The sequence below is a fragment of the Mycotypha africana genome, assembly GCF_025528875.1.
Source record: "Mycotypha africana strain NRRL 2978 chromosome Unknown BDF20scaffold_6, whole genome shotgun sequence".
Lineage (NCBI taxonomy): Eukaryota > Fungi > Mucoromycota > Mucoromycetes > Mucorales > Mycotyphaceae > Mycotypha > Mycotypha africana.
The window spans coordinates 1821431-1840461 of NW_026515730.1; the positions used below are offsets into that span (position 1 = coordinate 1821431).

The following is a 19031-nucleotide window of genomic DNA, read 5'->3' on the forward strand; positions in this document are numbered from 1 at the left end:
CTTACAACAGTTATCAATTTTGAATAAGCAAATATCATAGTAACTGCTTTTTTTGCCACGTGCAGATCAACCACGGCTGCGGGCATATTAATGTCGAATTCTGACCCATCAACAAATACACAATGTCAAGATTTTCAACCCCTTCATCGATTCATTTCTTAGTCCACTCAACGAGAGCATTAAGAGTTTATCATCGTTCCTGGCAAGAGATTGCTTATCAACGGCTCTGATCCTAAGGCTACACTCCTTCTTCATAAACTCGGCTTTTTTATTTTCTAGTATAAAAAAATAACATCTACAATTTTCGTTGGTATAAACGTTATATTCAAGGTTTCGTTCCTTCTGCGACGTGACCTCTTCTATAAAAGTGTCGGCATGGCTATCTTAATTTGAACCTCCTGATTCTTATTATTTTTCAAAGATTTGTCAACTTTTTCAAGCGAAATGACTACTCTTCAACTAAGGCGGTTTATTCATCTCCTTGCTCATCAACTAACTTACTAGCACCCTCTTTATTTAAAAAAAAAAATCATACTCATTTCAAAGGAAAAAATAAAAATATATACTATCTTAAAAAACAATTATGGAGGTACCAATTAAAACCAAAATCCTGTAAGACAGGAAAGAAAAATTAAGCTCTTCGTACTGAGGTTTTCTTTGGCAAGCTCACTGTATTTTTTATATAAACTGACATAAACTTCTTTTGGTTGGTTTGCCCTGTCAACTATTATTCTTCGTTAGGCTTTTTTTTTATAAAACGCTCTCTTTAAACTTGCTGGTGTGGTATAAGTGCTGAAATATCCATCCTTCTTCCCATTTTCATAACATTCTTTCCAATTCATTATTTCTACCGTCTGTTTGAATTGAAGAGCATAATCCATATCGCTTTTTGGAATACCAGTTTCAGGCAAAATATCATCAGTGTTGTTATGGTTGATCTCGGTTTCATCGATTTGCTGTATCGTTGCTTCGGGTAATTCCAAAGGTGCTGGCATCGGTGACACACATGAAGCGTCTTTTTTAAAATATTTACGTTGGCAAGTATCCGTATACAAGATTCCGTCGTCTGCGTAGGCAAGTGCGCGTTTTCTAAGAAGACTATCTGGCATAGCCCCTATTACTTTTACTAATTTTTGGAATTGCGTGTTTGTTTGATTACAAACGTCAGCCAAAGCCGATGCGATGGGTTTTACTACCTTTTCTTCCTCCATTTGCTCTTTAGCAATTCTGTATAATGTTTGTATTGTTGCATCGTCTTTATGTTCCATGGACATCAAAGAAGGTTTTTGTTTACAAAAGAAAACTCCAATTGCCAACAATGGATGAAGCGAAGGTTGTTTAAGGTCCTCTTTGATTGTATCATGATCAATAAAATAACAGTGTTCGGCCCAGTAATTACACGGGATTGCTTTGACAAACGAATGCTGCGTTGCTTCTAAGTCTGTCGAGATATATTTGCACGTTCTTTCAATACCAAATACGAGTATTACTGGCTTAACTTTATACTTTTTTTTTTACATTTAATGAGTAACTGATCAAGCGGTCAATGAAAGTTTGGTCGATAGTATGTTGAACTTCTACAAGCACAGGTGGGAAGCTAGCAGATACGATTGATGAAGCATAAAGAACATCTGATCTAGTCCCATCTAGCCAGTCTGTAGGCCGAGAAGTGTACATGTTGAGAGCCTCAGGACCTACATAAAACAAGCAAATTTATCTATATATTTGTTTCGCTTTTAACAGAAGGACAAAAGATTACTTACCAAGTAATGTTGCTACTACAATGTTAGTAACCTCTTCATTGTGTAAAATCAATTTAGACATCAAATCAGTACCGGGCAAATGTTTTGGATGTAGCTTGAATAGTAGTAGGTGTGGTATTTGACGACTTGTAGAGTTAAATATCACTTAATTAAAACAGTAAAAAGTTAACGAGATCAAACTAGTAGGTTTTTATTTTGAATCAAGTTAAGTTCAAAGAGAAGAAAAAATAACTACTGCAAAAATTTAAATATCTTCTTCATATTGCGGAACCTAGAAAGTGACAGCTGAGTTATTCTACTCAAAGAAGACGTACGTCTTCTGAACCGTAAAAGAATAGAATCCTCCCTTGAGGAGATGACGCATCTACCCGGAGCGGGTGGACTTGTAAATGTATCCATGGCTTGATCTAGTGATCATGCAACTAACCTGTTTTCCCGTGCTAACCATTATGTAGCACTGCTTGCAGGAAAATAGTATTAATTAGGAAAATGGTATTCGTGCGTGGTGTTTGAGTTGAGAGAACAGTTATTGTAAAGGATGATCACAAACTATTATCTTGTAATCATTCTTTATGCCGAAGGCAGAGAATAGTACTTATAACCTATTATACCTTGGTGTTGAATCAATATATCCTGCATGTCCATATATTAATTCTACTATATATCCCATGTCATATAGTTACGTATTACAGTAAAATAAGTAAACTATATATCCTAAATGACAACCTGTTCAGCCTTATACGAGGTAGCTAATCTCGTATAAGAATCATCACTTATTCTATATTCGTTTCCTACTCTACTTTATATTATTTCAGCAGTAATGAGGTGTGAGGATCTTGTATAATTTGTATACGAGTTCTCCACATCTCATATGATGCTGTCAACTAAACACAACACTTAATTCACGGTACTCATATATTAGAGTTTATGTAGTTTCTAATTATTTCTGGTTTGCAATATTGTATAATTCATCTTTATCCTTCATAAAGTGAATTATATCTTTAATATTTGTATATCATCTACCCTCAAATACGACAGTAGGTCCGGATCTGAACAAAAATTGAACAAAAAGAAAACTTCTTTTTCCTTTTCGCATTTATTGTAACTTTCAGCCCTATGCATGATGATGAGCAAATCAACTCAGCTATTCAATAGAGTAAATTGCCGTTGCTGTTCTATTGGGGCAAAAACAAAGTTGCCATCTTTATATGTCTGCTGATGGCACTTTAAAGCCATCTTGTCTAAAAGCATACAGTGTTGGACATTTAGTGTCCAATGACAAGAGTGTAGACGAACTGAGAGACTCCAAGCAGTAGAATGAAGAGAATCGCCATTAAATCGATCTGATTGACTGACAATGAGCTAATGGAAGCAAGCAGTTATTAATAATCAGTGATGAAAAGAAAAAAGTTAGAAAAAGATATGAAGCATCTGTACAAGAGGCTAGAGTCTCTGCTCAGAGGCTAAAGTAGAATAAGAAAAGATGACTTGAGTAACAGACTTTTAACTGTCAGGTCTTTCCGAAGCCTTTGATCATTCATGACGACCAAAAAAGAGTATTTGTAGTTCAAAGGGCATTTATCGCTTGTTCTCAAACATTAATATTTATCTTTCCACAATGGATAATGGTCTGAACTATCAGGGATAGCGAAGAGCTACACATGAGCCATATCTTGCACGATCACCAACGACACAGCATCAATGAACATCTCTTTGGACTAAACACTTTGACCGTAACATACGCTATTAGCGCTGAGATGAGCCGTCATTTATTGTTATTGTGTTTATGGTCTTTTTTTTTTGGTATATCATACATCTTTGAAAGGTTAAAGTGCGGTTACTTAATTCCTCCTCGAGTTATTCAAGCTGACTATAAGGGATGGGCAAATGCTTGAACAAGCGTCAGAAAATAAAGTTTATGTAGCTTTTAATGGCCCAAAACGTTTAACGTCTTGGTTGAGGAAATCAGAAGACACTGCAGCTCAATAGAGCATAGATAGATGCTAAGTTTGTTGCCATTTTAGTCACTAAATAAAGTCTTGACTAAGCACGGGCTCAGAGTGTAGAATGATGACAAAGATAAAGTTGCACTCAATGAGCAGTTACTCTATGTCTTTCTGTGATAGCACCTTATGCTGTCGCTTTATTTTTGTGTCGATGGACTTTCCGCGTATGGGTCATGATAGAGCGCGCTACCAAGTGTTTTCAACTTCATTGTTTATGCAAGCAACTACCATAGGATTTGATTGGCAAATGTTTCAAAGCCAGCCTCGGATACCCAAAGTGAGATGGAATAAAAAAAAGCCCAGTTGAACGGCATTTTTGTACCTTTGTTCCGGGTTTAATATTTGCGTGTCTCGATAATTATAATGAAAGCTATTGTCACTGGTGCCTCTGGTCTTTTAGGCAGACCTACTTTAAAGCAATTTCAAGATGCTGGCTGGGATGGTAAAGAAAACGAGTAGTGCAGCAAAAGAAAGAAAAAAAAAAAAAATGTATGCAATGCAAAATAATAGAACTCTAACCGGCATCTGTATAACTCGGTCAACTATGAACAGCTGTCGGCGTTGCCTTTTCTCGAGCCAACAACGGATTGATCAAGGTATGTCTGAAGTTTTTATTGTAGTACAATGCATCCACCAACGCCATCACCTTTTTTTTTACACCCTTTGCTGCATGAACGTTCACTAGTTGGACTTGACTGATACTGCTGCTGTCAAATCCTTCCTCGATGAACAAAAGCCGGATGGTAAGGAGTGTATTGACAAACTCACAAACAGAGAGAAGGCAAAATGAAATGAGCTCACGCTTTCCCTATGTTAGTTATTGTTCATTGTGCGGCTGAGCGACGACCTGATGTTGCTGACAAGGACCGTGACGCAGCTAAGCGCGTAAGTTAGGATGACTTTTTTTTTTTTTTTTTTTTTTTTCTCCCGAATTATGCAGACCGCTTATGTTCCTCTTTATGTGCTTCATTTGATGACATGAGAATAGTTGAATGTTCAAACTCCTGAATTGCTCGGAAAGCTCTGCAAGGAAAGAAACATCATGCTTATCTACATTAGCACAGATTATGTCTTTGACGGTAAAAATCCACCCTACGAAGTGGATGATAAGCCTCATCCCTTGCAATTCTATGGAGAGACAAAGCTTGCTGGCGAGGAAGCCATTCGAGCTGTGTATCCTGAAGCTGTCATCCTTCGTGTCCCTATCCTCTACGGTGTCACGGAATTCAATGGAGAGTCTGCTATCAACATTTTGATTGATGTAGTCATGGTAAGTGTTCTATGAATTTTAAAAAGTCGTCGTTCTCGGCCTCTTTAGAGCTAACCCACTGTTTAAAATCTAGAACCGTGATAAAAAAGGAACTGTAGACAATGTCGGAAAGCGCTATCCTACGAATGGTAAGTTTCTCATTGTAGAAAACAATTCACTTTAGAGTATGCCTACTGATCTTTAAAATGGTTTTTCCTCCTTTGGCAGTCAAGGATGTGGCTCGAGTACTCAAAGACTTGGCAGGTATACTTTGCGCAAATTGTGTTATACCCTATCAATCCCATTTAGCAAACTTATTATTTTCATTTTGGATTTTAGTTGAACGCCTCGAAAAGAAGAGAGATGACGTCCAAGGTATCTTTCATTTTACTGGAGAAGAAGCATGGACCAAGTGGGAAGTCTGTGGTAAGCACTTTACGTTCAAAAGAACAGAACAAGCTAAGAAATCGCTTCAAAAGAACATAGAATGAACTCACATCATTGCTTCAAACTTACGTTGTGCAGAATTGATTGCTGCTGTTAAAAAAGTATCTATTGACCATTTGACACCACAGAATACAGTTGATAAGAGTGCTTCCGGTAAAGTATACATCAATAGCTTTACTTTTCTTCTTGTGTCTTTTCTTGTCTAATACAGAATCTGCTTTTATTAGTTTCGAGACCAGAAGATTCCCACCTGTCAAACAAGCGCCTCAAAGAGTTCGGCATCGACACAAGTAGTGTAGACGTAAAGGAATGGTTCTCGCAGTATTTGACAGCTGCAAATGAATGAACAACTTTGCATAAACCATTCCGTTTTTTTTTTTGTTTGTTTGTTTGTATCTTTAAGTAATCAAGAAAAGAGATAGATACGTAATTATGTGTTCATAGTAAAACATGCAATCATCAAATGTATTCTCTTCTTCATTATTGTAAAACTGAAAATACATAAAACTGCTTTTAATCAAGGGTACCGATCAAGACCGTCTATTCGACGATACATGTCAGTCATTCTAGAGCAAATGGTTACACGTTGGAACCATAAGTGGAGAGGGGTGGAGTATGCTGAAATGCCTCCCGCTTAGGGATTTACATTATTAAGATGGACCGAGCCCATTTTTCACTGATTGTCATGACAGCATTGTCTTTTAAAAGTTTCAACGATGGTAATACCTGCTTGTGATAAGTACATAATTTGCAGATTGAAAGCAAACACAACCATACGATAGGCCTTGAAGTTGTATAGAGGTATTTCTGTGATTGTCGTGAAAGATGAGTGTATACAATCATAGAGACCCATTTAAGAAGTGACTACTAGCATTACCATTTATCGCTACCGATGTTATATTCACTATGAATAGCATTGCTCATGATGCAGTATAGACCTTCCTGGTCAATAAATCTTTGAAAAACTACAGCAAACTTCAGTGATAGTAACAATATGATTCAATGGTAGGCTCAGCGACTAAATGTGTGAAAACATCGGGCAATAGGAAAGAGTGCAAGTTAATCTGATTGCATTAAATCAGAGACAAACTTTTTTTTTTTTTTTTTTTTTTTTCTGATTTAACAAAATACCAACGTTATGATTCGCTGTCCTTTCTTTTATAGAATCGACTATATCGCTGCTGAGCAGTTTTATCTGACACGGCTACCTTCAACAACGGACTTTATAAACTAGCACACTGTAGACAGCAGGCCTCTATGGTGATGTGGTTGCATTTCGATCAAATCATAGTGAATATTTTCTGTTTACCGTTGATGCCACAGCCAATATTCGCGTATGATGCAAGTGTAAATTGACTGGGTATTTTGACTATTTTATCCACTAAACTCTATGCACAAATTGCTGTTTGCAGGAAACAGTACGACTTCCAAGGCAGCTAATATGGGAAGTCTAACTTTTACTATGCCAACTTGATCCGTTTGTTTAGACAAGAGCTTCGCGATATTTCATCTTAATTCTTTGAGCATGAAATGACCCGACAATTGGCTTTTATATTGTACTCCGCCTTTGAAAACACACTATTTTTTCCCGCAAAATTGGACCCATTTTTTATTTTGTGCTTTCTTTTTTCTTTTTTTCCTTTTTGACACTATTTTAGAGTTACACAGCAGATTATGTCAAACCCATTTGAAAGCAATCCATGGCAGTCATCAAATACAGGAGGTGGTGGGTCAGGGCCGATCTACGGAAATGCTTACGATAATGAACCTACCAATGGATATAGTTCCTATAATAACAACAATACTGCATACAACCCATCAGCGACATATAATAGCCAATTCAGTACAACAGGATACAATAATGCTTGGGGAGATGAATCGAACAAAACGCAGTACGATCATAACCACGCCTATAACCAGCAACAACCATCCGCTTATGGTCAACCACCTCAATCGTCCTCTTTTTTGTCTCCTCAACAACAACCTGCGTATGCTTCTCCATCACCACAGATTCAATCGCCTTATGCAACCCATCAGCAGGCTCCGCCTTCTCCCATAGGTCCTGCTGGTGGGGATGCTTATCAATTTGCTGGTACTCGTTACGGTAACCAGCCACCAGCAGCAGCAGCCAGTGCTTATTCCAATATTCCAGCCGCTTCTCCTCCACCCGATAAATCAACGCATCACGCAGCAACAACAGCAACAGAAACTACTACCTCCGTCGGACCAGATCCTTGGAATGGAGAAGTTTATCATACTCCCAATAGATATCGTTTTTGGTTGCGTTTTGTCGTCTTGATCACAAGTATTGGTCATTTAGGTTTCGCAGCAGGTGCACAACCTGTAAGTAGTAATATGAGTCGCTTTGGAAGCATTTCGGTGATGGATGGACTGACTGTTCTCTTCTTATGCTTGTCATAGTACTCTCATGAAAAGCCCCCTTTCTCAACAACAGCATGCTTTTATTATTTATTCGCAGTGGTAAATGTTTATTCGATGGTGTCAAGCCGTGCATACATGTACATTAGAATTCTCATTTAGAGTTTTTTTTTTTAATCTTTTTCTTTTGTTTTGGCACTGAATTACCATGCATTTTGTAGGCAGCGGCATCCATTGTATGGGCCTTCTACCATGTCATGTTTTATTGTTATAGAAGACTCTTTAAGAAACAAAAGATGAATCGACCTATTATGTTGGCTATCGATCTATTATTTGCAGTGCTTTGGGGTATTGGTATCATTGTAGAAATTGCCAAGTTTAGATGTGGTCTGACAGGTAAATTCTGTGCGTTCTACAACGTCAGTATCTTTTGGGGCTTTGTTGCCTTTGTAGCCTATATCGTTTGTTCAGTTTGGGATCTTTATGGTGGTTGCTGCACACGACGAAGAAAGTAAAAAAAAAAGCTTGTCTCTCATATATAGATAGATCATGTCAGCATTTGACAACCTCGTTTTACGTACAAAAAAAAAAAAAAAAAAAAAAAAAGCCTATTTTACGCTTATGTATATACTCCACATACGTACATTTTCTTTTTACTTTTTTAAAAGCATTATAATCAAACTACATGTATGGAAACATAGTTTTTGAAATAGTTTATTGCTTTTTTTTTAATTTTTTTTTTTTTTTCATTATTTTGAGGCCTTGATGGAGTGGCATTTTGGATTGTTGATCAGTTAGTGTCAATGATAACGAGGGCGAAATATGTACAAAAGGAATTAGTGAATATAAAAATATGTATAAATAGAGTGTAAAGAAAAAAGGGCTACAGGCCCATATCTTTCAATTCTTGGATGATATCTTCTTCTGATAAGGAATGACGGGAATGTTGACGATTCTTTAATGCTTTAATAATGCTGCTGGACGATGCAGACTTTTTACATTTTTTAAATATACAATGGCGTTCCGCAGTTTTCTGTTTTATAGTTTTCCGCAGTAAAGCATCTAATGCCTTTGCATGCTCTGCCAGCGGATTTATCAAAGCTGAGGCTGCGGGTTTTGCCATTTGAAGACTGGATCTTCTTGCAGCACCCGCAGTCGCAACAGTGATAGACTGTAGATGTGCATTGTTTTGTTGTTGTTGTTGTTGTTGCTGATGCTGCTGCTGCTGCTGCTGCTGCTGCTGTTGATGATGGTCTAAATATTCTAAGGATGCATTCAATTTCTTTGAAAAAAACATGTCCAACATAGAAGGAGCTTGCGGTGAAGGTGGGGGTGCATGTAATGGTTGTGTTAATCTAAATTCTCGTTCAAAATTATCCAAGATACTATCATCTTTGTAATAAGAGTGCTCTTCTTCATCTTCAATTTCTTCTTCTTCTTCTTCTTCTTCTTCACTAGAGTCCATCGGTGATCTCTTTTCAATTGGATGGTTACGACCAATGCTGTTACTGTTGTTACTCATGTTATTGGCATCCGTCATACTCGTACTAAGGATATCGTCCATTGAAAATGGCGAATTGTAGTACATAGTTTCGTCGTTGATATGTAGCAGATCTTCATTGAGATCCTTATCAATAACTATGATACTCATTTCACCAAAAAGATCCACTAACTGAAAAGATGAATGAAGATACGACTAAATATCTATAGAGAAGCTTTCCAGAGAATTTCAAAAAATAAAAAAGAAAAAAAAGAAGCGAAAAGGTAAAACAAAACCAGCAAATTTTTTCTGGGAAATCCGTTCTGAATGAGGTGTCTCACATCCACCAATGATTGACCGAGAGGGTTGAGTTTAAAAAATGCTGACCCACCTTACTGTAAATCATTCCTTTAGTCTGCTTATGAAATATACTTTCGGAACATATTCAATCAAATGCATGCAGTTGAATCGCATAAAAATGAAAAAGACACGTAGGACAAGTCAAACGGGGTTATCAATAAAGGTGTATTTTACGTTTCCAACAGCTTACATTCCACAGTAAATACAATAAATATATATATTTGTACAACCATCATCCATTGATTGTCATTGGTATAGCTTTTTTTTTTCTTTTCTTTTGTCGGCGCTATTGTTTGCTTATGGCTGAACTAGGCAGTTATAGCAGATCTACGTCGAAATGTCAAACGTACATAATCTCAATGATAAACCAACTGTCCAAGAAACAATAAAAAGGCTATCTTCTGGTTTTAGTTTGAACAGTAGTCATCACTCTGACCATAACCATGCTGATGGCACATCAACAAAAGACGACAAATCGCTAAAGATTGCTACCTTTTCTTTACAAACCTATTTGAAAGTAAGCTCATGATAGGCAAAGAAGACACAAAGCAAGAAAAATAAACACTTTATTTGCTACTCTCTTCAAAGGACAGAGACTTTGCTGTTGAATTTCTGGAAAAGGATGGTCTCCAATCTTTATGTGATATCATTCTGAACTCCAGCGGAAATACTCTCGCTTATGCACTGAATTCTCTTTTGTCACTGATGGAGCACGAAATTGGTTGGGACTCCTTGGATATCAAATTCATCACCTACATTGGACATATCGTTGTGAACGAGCAATTGGCTACTATTGCTAGACCAGCCACAGCCATTTTACTCAAGTTGATTTGTGCTACTGCTACTGCAAATAACAGCAGTCATAATAATAGTAGTAGTACCGGCAAGGATGTCACAGCAGGAGTCACAACAGCAGCAGCAGCAGTAGCTGATAATAATAATAATAACAAGAACTGTAAAAAAATTGAATGCTACGGTTACGCTACAGTACACAGTGTGATTGAAAAAGAGACAAAGCTGATACAAACATTAGTGGATAGACTGATGAGTCAGGAATATTTACTTTCCATCATCAGTATGAATTTACTCATAGCTATGATGAAATATGTTACAGATGAGTATATTACATTCTTATCCAACGAATACGACAAAGCAAATTTAAGAAAGATGATATTGGTAAATATTCCATCAGAAAAAAAAAAGCTATCCGTTCACCCGGCTTACATGAAACTGCAATATCATTTTTAGAGACTCATGAAGAATCACCCGTCCCAAGAGATGAAACTTTTGATACTTGAATATCAAACGGCGTTCATAAAAAATGTCCACAGGCGCTATAATAGGCCTGTTTCCGCTCAGAACGCAAGCTTTACAGCCATGCTAAATGAAATATTGAAAGCCTCGACGGTAGCGGCAACAAAAGCAACATCAGACGTACATGCTGCTTATAGTCAGACTAAAGGCTGCTGGAAGAAGATTGGTTTCTCTGTAAGCCCCTCCTGCATTATTCTAACCTCGTCCTGTCTATCATGGGGTTTTTAATGCTCCCTCAACTCTTCTTTTTTCTAGTCAGAAGTGCCACAAAGAGAGTTCATCAGGACTGGCCTGCTAGGCTTGGAGCAGATGCATTCCTTCATAACCAAGCATAAAGAGGCATTCGATACTTTGTACATAGATCAATTGCACCGTCCTGATAACAAAAAATGCCCATTTGCAAGAGCTAGTATAGAAGTGACAGAGCTTCTATGTCGTCATTGGAGTATTTCTGAGAGTAAGGATGAGTTCAGTGGATTAGACAAAAGACTTTCATTTTTTAGGAAATACTTTTTTTTTTGGAAGGCTAACCCTTCATGAGTTTTTTATTACAGACACGACGATAGCTGACTTTCAAGCCCTACTTTTAAGTTTTGATCATATTCATGCCACCACGTTACAAACATACTTTAGGATCTTTCGAGATATGGAAGCGACCAATTCTGATCTACCGAAAGTATCAGCATTAGCAAGAAGTCAGTTAAGGGCTGTTTTGAATGACAGTACAATCAATGATATCACTAGCTTTGATGAGACCATGTTTAGTACACCTTATGAAAGAATCCGCGATAGAAGACTGAAAGAGTTGGAATGGGCTGACGACTTGTTAGGTAGAGATGCTATAAGGTAATAGAAAAATGCTACGAAAGATTAAACAAGAAAGATAGAGTTGCAGTGATTCTAAAGTGCCCCTTTTGGGGACGATGGGCTGTTTATTGTTTATGGTGTATAGCAATCTACGTTCCAGATTATCAAAAGAATCGTTTGAATTTCTTAAAAACCAACGTATCCATTGTTTATTAGAGGGTTGCTGGTTTCCATTGATTGCTTCAGCTTCGCATCAACAACGTTTATCGGTTATGGGTGGCAATACAATCAACAGTAGTATTTTACCGTCTGGATTGACGCCCTCCTCTTTAGCTATCCATTCGGGAGTAGGGTCAAGCATCAACGTCGCCGGAACGCATCTTGGTAACAACCATCATCAAGGAAGTGGAGCCAGTGGTGGTGGGGGATTCAGGCGATGGCGCTATTACAAACTAAGTCGGTCCAAGCAGTATCTTATGTATGGTGATTTTTCAGACAAAATCATGCCCGTTATCAATACATATGACAGTCTGCCAAACCATATCGATTTAAGTGAAGTGAGTGAAATTCGAACGATTCGTACTTATAGCAACAGTAACAGCAGCAATACCAACCCACTGTCCCTACCACGTTCATCCTCTACACTCATCAACAGTAATGTAAATAGCAGTAGTAGTCATATATTAGGCTCACATGTATCGACGTCATCAGATACCTCTACAGAGACAGCAGCTCAGCAAAATAGGGCGTCTTCATTTGCGCTTTACAGTAAAGAGAACAATAGACTGTTGGCAGAGTTTTATTGTTCCTCAACGTCACAAGCCGCAGAATGGAAAGACGGATTCAGTATGCTTTTGTTCAACCGATTTACATCAAAAGAGACAGCTGAACTGTTTCATACGCTAACGGAAGTGGGTGTGAAAGCTAAACTACTACAGATTGCCGGTGATAGAATAGAAATACCCCATTCAGCGCCCGAAATCCCACCTGTTCCTCCTGGGTTAGGCTCCAATTTCTTTTACAATTCTGTTGACACTTGATATGCTCAAGTATTCCTCCGCGATTAAAATAGATGGTTAATGAACGAAATTGACCAAGATACAGTTGTACATAATTTACGTGTTAACGAGAAGGTTATTTGAAAGACATACAAAGATACTTTGTAATATATTTTGTAGCCGAACTTTGAAAAAAAAAAGTTTCTATAAAATAGAATGGCTCTTATTATCGTTTGTCATATTAGCCTAGCCACCATCGTTGAAGAAAAACACAAGGAGAGACATTTTAAATATTTGGACACGTTGTTGACATTGAACAATAAATAAACTAAAAAAGAAAATTTTGGCATCTTTGATTAGATTTGAGAACGCCAGCAAAGATGGTAACAGTGGTTAAATCGATTGTTTCTCTACCTTTTGTGAAGCAACTTGAGAACTATCCGAGCTCAGAAGAGCCGAGTTTTTTGGATGTACTGAGTAATGAGTTATCCATATAAGCTGCATGATGAAAAATAATTCAATTTGACCTTGCTTAGTTTTATCATGGATGCGCTGTACCTATATTTATTGCATGATATTTTTAATGGCTAGTTTTATAGAAACGTTGCACTCGACAGGCAGATCATTGCGTGCAATAGCCCATAGTCAAAATAGCTGATCTGAATTTCAAAAATCAACACCCCGCTTTCTTGACTGAAAAGAAGCATAGAGGAATTCCATTCGCTGCTTCTGATTTTCGACCCCACCCTTGAATTTCTTCACGGAGCTATTGCTTTTCTTTTTTATTGCTTATCTCACTGAGGCATTTCATAGATTCTTAATTGTCAAATGTTTTCCTCAACATTCCTCAAACGCACTGCCGTCTTTAGTAGACAATTATCAACACAGCCTCTGAAACCGCCAAAAACGCCTATCGATCTTGCTCATTTAGCAGATAATCCGGGAGCTGTCACTCAGGTACAAATTTTTGTTTGACCTATAAGGGCAATATAAGCATGTTTTGTTCAGTAGCGAAATCCACAGTTAAACAAATTGAAGCAGCACTGAGTATCTTTCATTATAATTACAGCCAATTCGTGTGGGTCGTGGTCCAGGTTCCGGCAAAGGCAAAACCTCTGGTCGAGGTCATAAAGGTCAAAATGCAAGATCAGGTAATGGTAAGCCTGTGCCTTGGTTTGAAGGTGGTCAAACGCCTTTAGTTAGACGCATACCCAAGCGTGGTTTCAACAATATGTAAGTTCTTTCCTCTTCCAGAACACTCACTGTACACCATGCGCTAAAACAGTGATTCATCTAATCAAAAATCAGACACGGCAAAGAATACCAAGAGGTTAATCTGGATCGTTTACAACACTGGATTCAAACAGGCAGAATCGATGCTTCACAGCCTATCACCATGAAACATTTATTAGACTCACGATGCATACACAAAATTGAGGATGGCGTCAAATTATTGAGCAACGTGAGTAGCCGATTAGAATAAACCAATCGAGGACTATCAGACATACTGAATATGCACTTTATAAACTGTTCGTATTAGGGCGCTGAAACATTTAAGATTCCTATTACAATTGAAGTATCAAGAGCATCACAAAAGGCAATTGAAGCTGTAGAAAAAGCGGGTGGAAAGATAGTGACACGCTACTATAATGCTTTAGGATTAAGATCACTCATTCACCCTGAAAAATTCACTGTCTTGCCAAAATTAGCTCGACCCCTGAGGAAGGAAGAAATCAGTAAGTTCCAATGCGTTACCTGCATAAATACCAATCGATATCAGTTATACTCAGACAAGGCATTTTCTTTATAGATTACTATTCTGATCCTAAAAACAGAGGCTACTTGGCCCAAGAAGTGTAAAGTAGAAGTTTATGTGTCAAACCGAAAATAAGTATTTAAATGTATTTCTTTACAAAAATTGATGTACTATATTTGACAAAAGTAAAAAATATGCTCAACAGTGCTTTCATTCGGGAATAAATCCTATAAATACATACTTTCTGTTCAAAGATCACGCATAACAACATTCAATTATCACAGTTGTCAGCCCGTTCATGTACCTGTTGAGCGATATATGTCCCGTTTCAGCGAATCATACTTTTGAGATGTATACCGCAAGCATCATTGTCATTGCTAAGATTGTTGCTATACGAATGTTTTCAATGTTTCAGCCTGACTTTCATCTGATTATGCACGCTGAATGTTAACTTTGGCAAAGCATTCTTTTGCCTTGCTTTGCTTCCCAAGTCTTTCGAAACTCTCACCTAAAGACATCCAAGCATATGTATCATCTCCACACAAATCACTCGCTCTTTGATAGTAATGTAGTGCATCTTTGATAGCTTTCATCATCTCATAGGCTCTACCCAAACCAAAATAAGAACGATAATCGTCCTCTTTGATCGCTATATTTACATCAGCAGGAAATCAATGTTAGTTCGTTTTTAATCTATACTGTTTACTGTAGCCGCATTTTAAACGTTACCTATAGCTTGAGTGTAGGCTTTTACGGCAGCTAGAGGTTTAGATAGTTCCAGATAATTATGGCCTAGGCCTAACCACGCCATATGATTATCCGGTTGCACCATGATGGCTCTCGTGAAATAATCATTGGATTGACTAAATTGGTTCTGTATCTTGAAATAATTGCCTCTGATAATACATGCCTCTACAGTACCCTCGTTGGTGCTTGTACAAATATCGGCCAACTCTTTCAGTTCTTGCTTATCACTTGTATGAAACAATAAGCTGGAGTATATTTCCATTTCACTCATTCTCGCAGGGAACATAGCCCTCAATTCCCGAAATACTCTTGCTGCTTCAATATGATCTAGATAAGGTCGGAAACGGTTATGTCAAATAATGTAACTGCAATAATCACCAAAGACAGCTGTCCAGCAACACTTACCTTTCTTAATGTACAAGTATTTAGCCCATTCGCCTATCATGTAAGGACTGTTGCGGAAATAATATTGCTTCAAGTGTATAATAACTTCAGCATACAGATCAATATTGAGCTCAAGGAAACTGCATATTCTTGCCAGAATCAGATTAACCATAATTTTGACAGGGGTTTCAATAAATGGATCATCCATCAATCTAATTTTTAATAGTATCTGAAAGTCGGCATATTGCTCGTAATTGTATACTGTTGATGCCAGCTCCAGCCACGCTGACCAATTATAGGGATAACCACGTATCGACATTATCAGTACCTTTTTAGCTGTGGCTTCTAAAGTATTTGTCTCCTCTTGCTCTTGTTTTTGATCTGGATAGTGATGATGATCTTGATGTAATCGTCTCTTGTGCTGCTTCAATAATACTACGCCGTAGATATACAATCCAAATGGGTCTAGTTTTTTTTTATTAAAAAGTCTTTCTAGCTCTTCGGATAATGATTCCAGTTCTGTAATGTCAGTTGCCATTGCTGAAAATATATCGTGGCCATTTGCTAATCTATCAAAGGTTATTCCTTCACTTTTCTTTTCGAATAACTACATTGAATGTTCAATTAAACGGCCTTATGTAAAAAATATTCTCTCTTCACTCGTTTGACTACCTTATATTCTGAGTAAAACCGTAAAAACGTAGTTTTAGGATGCATGGGTTCGCCTAAAACTTCTATCGCTTGCTTATAATCGCGATTTTTGAATAATGATAGTGCAAGATGGTATTGGTCTGATTCATCTGCTGACATTCCTATCGATAACAATGCTTCACGGTCGGGTTTTTCTACGTCGCTAGTTTTGCATTTGCCTGATCTAATTGGATCGTAGCCAATCACCATTTCAAGTGCCCTGGAAACAAAAAAATAGGTGCATTTCTATGGTTTTAGCCGCGTAATAACCATAAGTATTTTGCTATATCTCCTGAGATAGAATACATCGCTACCATACCATAAAGAAGCTTCTATCATGCCGCGCTCAGAACAGATATAAACAGCCTCGTCCAAATCATGCACAAACTGTTCTATATTATTCTCTATATCTTGTATCGATAACTCAAACATGATTTCAACTGTATATCAAGTGTTTAATGAAGAAAAGCAATGGATATTGAAAGGAGTGAAAAGAGAGAACTTGAGAAAAGAAAATGAAAAATAAAATGCCGACCTTGGATCTCGAAAAGAAGGAGAGCGGAGAAAAAATATTTATTTTTCGGTTCTGATTTAGACGTTTTTAGATAAAAATTGAATTTTTTATTAACAAAACTTCAGACAATTATTCTTTTAAAATTGGGACATTTTCAGTAAACTATCCTTGGTACGGTACGGTACGCTTTTTTATTTTTGGGCCCACTTCTTTCTGCACGCATCTCTCCCTTCAGCGTGCCTGAACCAACCCTCAAAATTCTCACGAGTAACTGGTTTTTCAGGCTTCTACAAAACGTGCTATCAGAGCATTATTACTGTCTAATTGAGTGCCTTTGGTGTTATTTTTCAACCTTAGCCTAGCGCTCACTTATAAAGTCAACAACTAGCAAATAAGATAGATGAAAAAGAGGCTTTTACCTGCTTTTGTAAATGAGTCATATTTCTGTATTCTTATTAATTGTTCAACATCTCGCTCAATCTATAATCTTATTACTTCAATACAGTTTTTTTTTTAAAAAAAAAGAGAACCTTTCACTCTATTCTTGTTTAGCTCTTCCAAAAGCTCATATAGTAATGCCTTCTCAAGAAGCTAAGTTATTGTGATGTCTCTAATAATCCCTTAGTCCAAATATACGCAATAACCTTATGTGTATTATCTATTTTCCCCGTATCACTCATAAGGTCTCATACGTGTAATTTCTCTAAACAAACCATTCATCTCAAAAGATATAAAAGAGACCCTAATGTTAAATCGAAATAAAGACAATCAATATCTTAGTCTCGCTACTTGACTTAGTCTATCATAATCCTTGAACTAATAAGATTTACAAGAAGCCTCAATTCATTTTTTTTTTCTTTTTTTTCCATTGCTAGTGTTTTTGAAAGTGGTATATAAATAATGTGTGAATTTCATTGACAAGAAACGCCTATGAGCCCTTTAAGAATTAATTGTAGTTTGATTGTAAATTTCTTCCTGGTTGCGATGTTGAAGAAGCGCATCTGATTGATGTAGCGTTGTTGGGAATGGCAAAAGCGGTCTTGGCTCTCTACTTCGGTTCAAAACAAAAACCTTCTGTAAATTAGACTATATCAATAACAAAGCTGTTAACAGCAGCTTTAATGCAACAGGTGCGCTGTGTTTTAATGGCTGAGCACACAGTAATAAGCTGTTAACAACTCAATGTTAAATAATATTAAGAAAAGCTCGGGAAGCTGAAATGCTCTAAACTTTATGAATTAGACATGTGTACATTTTATTCAAGTTTTTGCGTTCCAAACCCCTCTCCATGAGTAATGTAAGTCAAACGGAGAACCTCGGAACAAATAATGTCAGAAAGTAAAACTTCCTGGCTACTAACCACGTTGTTTTCCTCATTCTCACGTTCAAGTTTTTGTAACACAGCAAAAGTCTTTGCTAGACAAGTTTATATAGCCGTTCATGTAGGAATTGTAATATAGCTCAAACAATTGAAAAATTATTACCTTCACATTAAAAAAAAAGTCTAACAGTGAGACTGATGATTGTTGGATTCGCTGTCTGTCTTCTGTTACTTCAACTTTGTCCTCCAAAGCAAACTGATAGATGCCATTGCTGATATACTGAGCTGACCAGCAACGAATGTGCTCATCTATATTTAGGGTTTGATCGGTTGGTTATTTTCTTTTTTTTTTTTTTTTTTCTTGTCCATCCTTCTAACTTTGTTGTCTTACCGCTGGCCAGAACAAAGAAAGGCTTTCAGATTTCGGAGAGTCTCAGGTATAGCACGATTAAAGTGATCGGCAGTACTTTTGAGCATGGCGAGGAGAGCGAACATACCTTTGTTGTTGTCGAAGCAGATTTTCCTCGTGTCCTTGTTTCGGAAGTGACCGGACGTCTCCAACAAGAGAACCTCAATGTCATAAAAACCGCGTAGCCGAATTATGCCATCAGCATTGTGTACTTTCCTGCGGTCGACTTTTGAGCCTTTTAATTCCAGCTGTTCGATTATTGCGCTGAGAGGTTCTTTACCGCGTACGTAATAGGATTCAAATTGCGTGGAAGGGGAGAGAAGGTTAACAATGACTTCGAGGCAAGGATGAAGCACCTCGTAGTTGAAGGTCGCCTCCGAATGTGTCTTCGAAGGCGACTTGTTGGA

The 19031-nt window shown here is 37.4% G+C and overlaps 10 protein-coding genes across 10 annotated transcripts; 5 read left to right on the top strand and 5 right to left on the bottom strand.

The window, feature by feature from the left end:
- Positions 1 to 108: 108 nt before the first annotated feature.
- BDF20DRAFT_821361 (uncharacterized protein) lies at positions 109 to 372 on the bottom strand (the record flags this gene model as incomplete). Its single annotated transcript, XM_053077609.1, has 1 exon — positions 109 to 372. A coding segment is annotated over one exon (264 nt), but the record flags the coding sequence as incomplete, so codon positions are not given.
- BDF20DRAFT_958989 (uncharacterized protein) lies at positions 279 to 1698 on the bottom strand. The gene is made up of 2 exons (XM_053084931.1): positions 1588 to 1698; positions 279 to 1424 (listed from the first exon to the last, which is right to left on the bottom strand). The coding sequence occupies exons 1-2, from the start codon at positions 1675 to 1677 to the stop codon at positions 738 to 740; spliced, it is 777 nt and encodes a 258-aa protein (XP_052935934.1). The 5' UTR covers positions 1678 to 1698; the 3' UTR covers positions 279 to 737.
- A 1273-nt stretch (positions 1699 to 2971) lies between these two features.
- BDF20DRAFT_836427 (uncharacterized protein) lies at positions 2972 to 3658 on the top strand (the record flags this gene model as incomplete). Its single annotated transcript, XM_053078954.1, has 2 exons — positions 2972 to 3075; positions 3406 to 3658. The coding sequence occupies 2 exons, from the start codon at positions 2972 to 2974 to the stop codon at positions 3656 to 3658; spliced, it is 357 nt and encodes a 118-aa protein (XP_052935935.1).
- Positions 3659 to 3895: 237 nt separating this feature from the next.
- Positions 3896 to 5959, top strand: BDF20DRAFT_579499 (uncharacterized protein). The gene is made up of 10 exons (XM_053075796.1): positions 3896 to 4211; positions 4322 to 4365; positions 4455 to 4512; positions 4587 to 4654; positions 4758 to 5039; positions 5113 to 5167; positions 5247 to 5282; positions 5358 to 5444; positions 5544 to 5618; positions 5693 to 5959. Exons 1-10 carry the CDS (start codon positions 4133 to 4135, stop codon positions 5809 to 5811), a joined length of 903 nt encoding a protein of 300 aa, XP_052935936.1. The 5' UTR covers positions 3896 to 4132; the 3' UTR covers positions 5812 to 5959.
- A 1180-nt stretch (positions 5960 to 7139) lies between these two features.
- On the top strand, positions 7140 to 7811 carry BDF20DRAFT_805131 (uncharacterized protein; the record flags this gene model as incomplete). The annotated part of the gene is made up of 2 exons (XM_053076490.1): positions 7140 to 7404; positions 7525 to 7811. Coding segments are annotated over 2 exons (552 nt in total), but the record flags the coding sequence as incomplete, so codon positions are not given.
- A 916-nt stretch (positions 7812 to 8727) lies between these two features.
- On the bottom strand, positions 8728 to 9495 carry BDF20DRAFT_836430 (uncharacterized protein; the record flags this gene model as incomplete). The annotated part of the gene is made up of 1 exon (XM_053078955.1): positions 8728 to 9495. The coding sequence occupies one exon, from the start codon at positions 9493 to 9495 to the stop codon at positions 8728 to 8730; it is 768 nt and encodes a 255-aa protein (XP_052935938.1).
- A 526-nt stretch (positions 9496 to 10021) lies between these two features.
- BDF20DRAFT_913966 (ELMO/CED-12 family-domain-containing protein) lies at positions 10022 to 12845 on the top strand (the record flags this gene model as incomplete). Its single annotated transcript, XM_053084130.1, has 6 exons — positions 10022 to 10201; positions 10273 to 10860; positions 10933 to 11172; positions 11254 to 11455; positions 11553 to 11844; positions 11951 to 12845. The coding sequence occupies 6 exons, from the start codon at positions 10022 to 10024 to the stop codon at positions 12843 to 12845; spliced, it is 2397 nt and encodes a 798-aa protein (XP_052935939.1).
- A 624-nt stretch (positions 12846 to 13469) lies between these two features.
- Positions 13470 to 14987, top strand: BDF20DRAFT_579654 (ribosomal protein L18e/L15P). The gene is made up of 5 exons (XM_053075797.1): positions 13470 to 13760; positions 13873 to 14036; positions 14112 to 14265; positions 14344 to 14539; positions 14614 to 14987. Exons 1-5 carry the CDS (start codon positions 13632 to 13634, stop codon positions 14661 to 14663), a joined length of 693 nt encoding a protein of 230 aa, XP_052935940.1. The 5' UTR covers positions 13470 to 13631; the 3' UTR covers positions 14664 to 14987.
- Positions 14988 to 14990: 3 nt separating this feature from the next.
- On the bottom strand, positions 14991 to 16812 carry BDF20DRAFT_836433 (uncharacterized protein; the record flags this gene model as incomplete). Its single annotated transcript, XM_053078956.1, has 5 exons — positions 14991 to 15208; positions 15289 to 15633; positions 15712 to 16297; positions 16363 to 16600; positions 16700 to 16812. 5 exons carry the CDS (start codon positions 16810 to 16812, stop codon positions 14991 to 14993), a joined length of 1500 nt encoding a protein of 499 aa, XP_052935941.1.
- Positions 16813 to 18149: 1337 nt separating this feature from the next.
- BDF20DRAFT_821809 (uncharacterized protein) lies at positions 18150 to 19007 on the bottom strand (the record flags this gene model as incomplete). Its single annotated transcript, XM_053077640.1, has 3 exons — positions 18150 to 18305; positions 18379 to 18524; positions 18620 to 19007. Coding segments are annotated over 3 exons (690 nt in total), but the record flags the coding sequence as incomplete, so codon positions are not given.
- Between the last annotated feature and the right edge of the window lie 24 nt (positions 19008 to 19031).

What these genes read in the sequence shown, in the direction of transcription:
- BDF20DRAFT_958989 (XM_053084931.1), bottom strand. Translation starts at nt 1,677, where the DNA reads ATGTACACTTCTCGGCCTACAGACTGGCTAGATGGGACTAGATCAGAT. An exon ending in TATCTGCTAGCTTCCCACCT is followed by an intron (nt 1,425 to 1,587) that starts GTGCTTGTAGAA and finishes GAAGCAACGCAG; the next exon opens with CATTCGTTTGTCAAAGCAAT.
- BDF20DRAFT_579499 (XM_053075796.1), top strand. Translation starts at nt 4,133, where the DNA reads ATGAAAGCTATTGTCACTGGTGCCTCTGGTCTTTTAGGCAGACCTACT. An exon ending in CCAACAACGGATTGATCAAG is followed by an intron (nt 4,366 to 4,454) that starts GTATGTCTGAAG and finishes AACGTTCACTAG; the next exon opens with TTGGACTTGACTGATACTGC. An exon ending in GACCAAGTGGGAAGTCTGTG is followed by an intron (nt 5,445 to 5,543) that starts GTAAGCACTTTA and finishes TACGTTGTGCAG; the next exon opens with AATTGATTGCTGCTGTTAAA.
- BDF20DRAFT_579654 (XM_053075797.1), top strand. Translation starts at nt 13,632, where the DNA reads ATGTTTTCCTCAACATTCCTCAAACGCACTGCCGTCTTTAGTAGACAA. An exon ending in AAGCGTGGTTTCAACAATAT is followed by an intron (nt 14,037 to 14,111) that starts GTAAGTTCTTTC and finishes ATCAAAAATCAG; the next exon opens with ACACGGCAAAGAATACCAAG. An exon ending in GCGTCAAATTATTGAGCAAC is followed by an intron (nt 14,266 to 14,343) that starts GTGAGTAGCCGA and finishes TGTTCGTATTAG; the next exon opens with GGCGCTGAAACATTTAAGAT.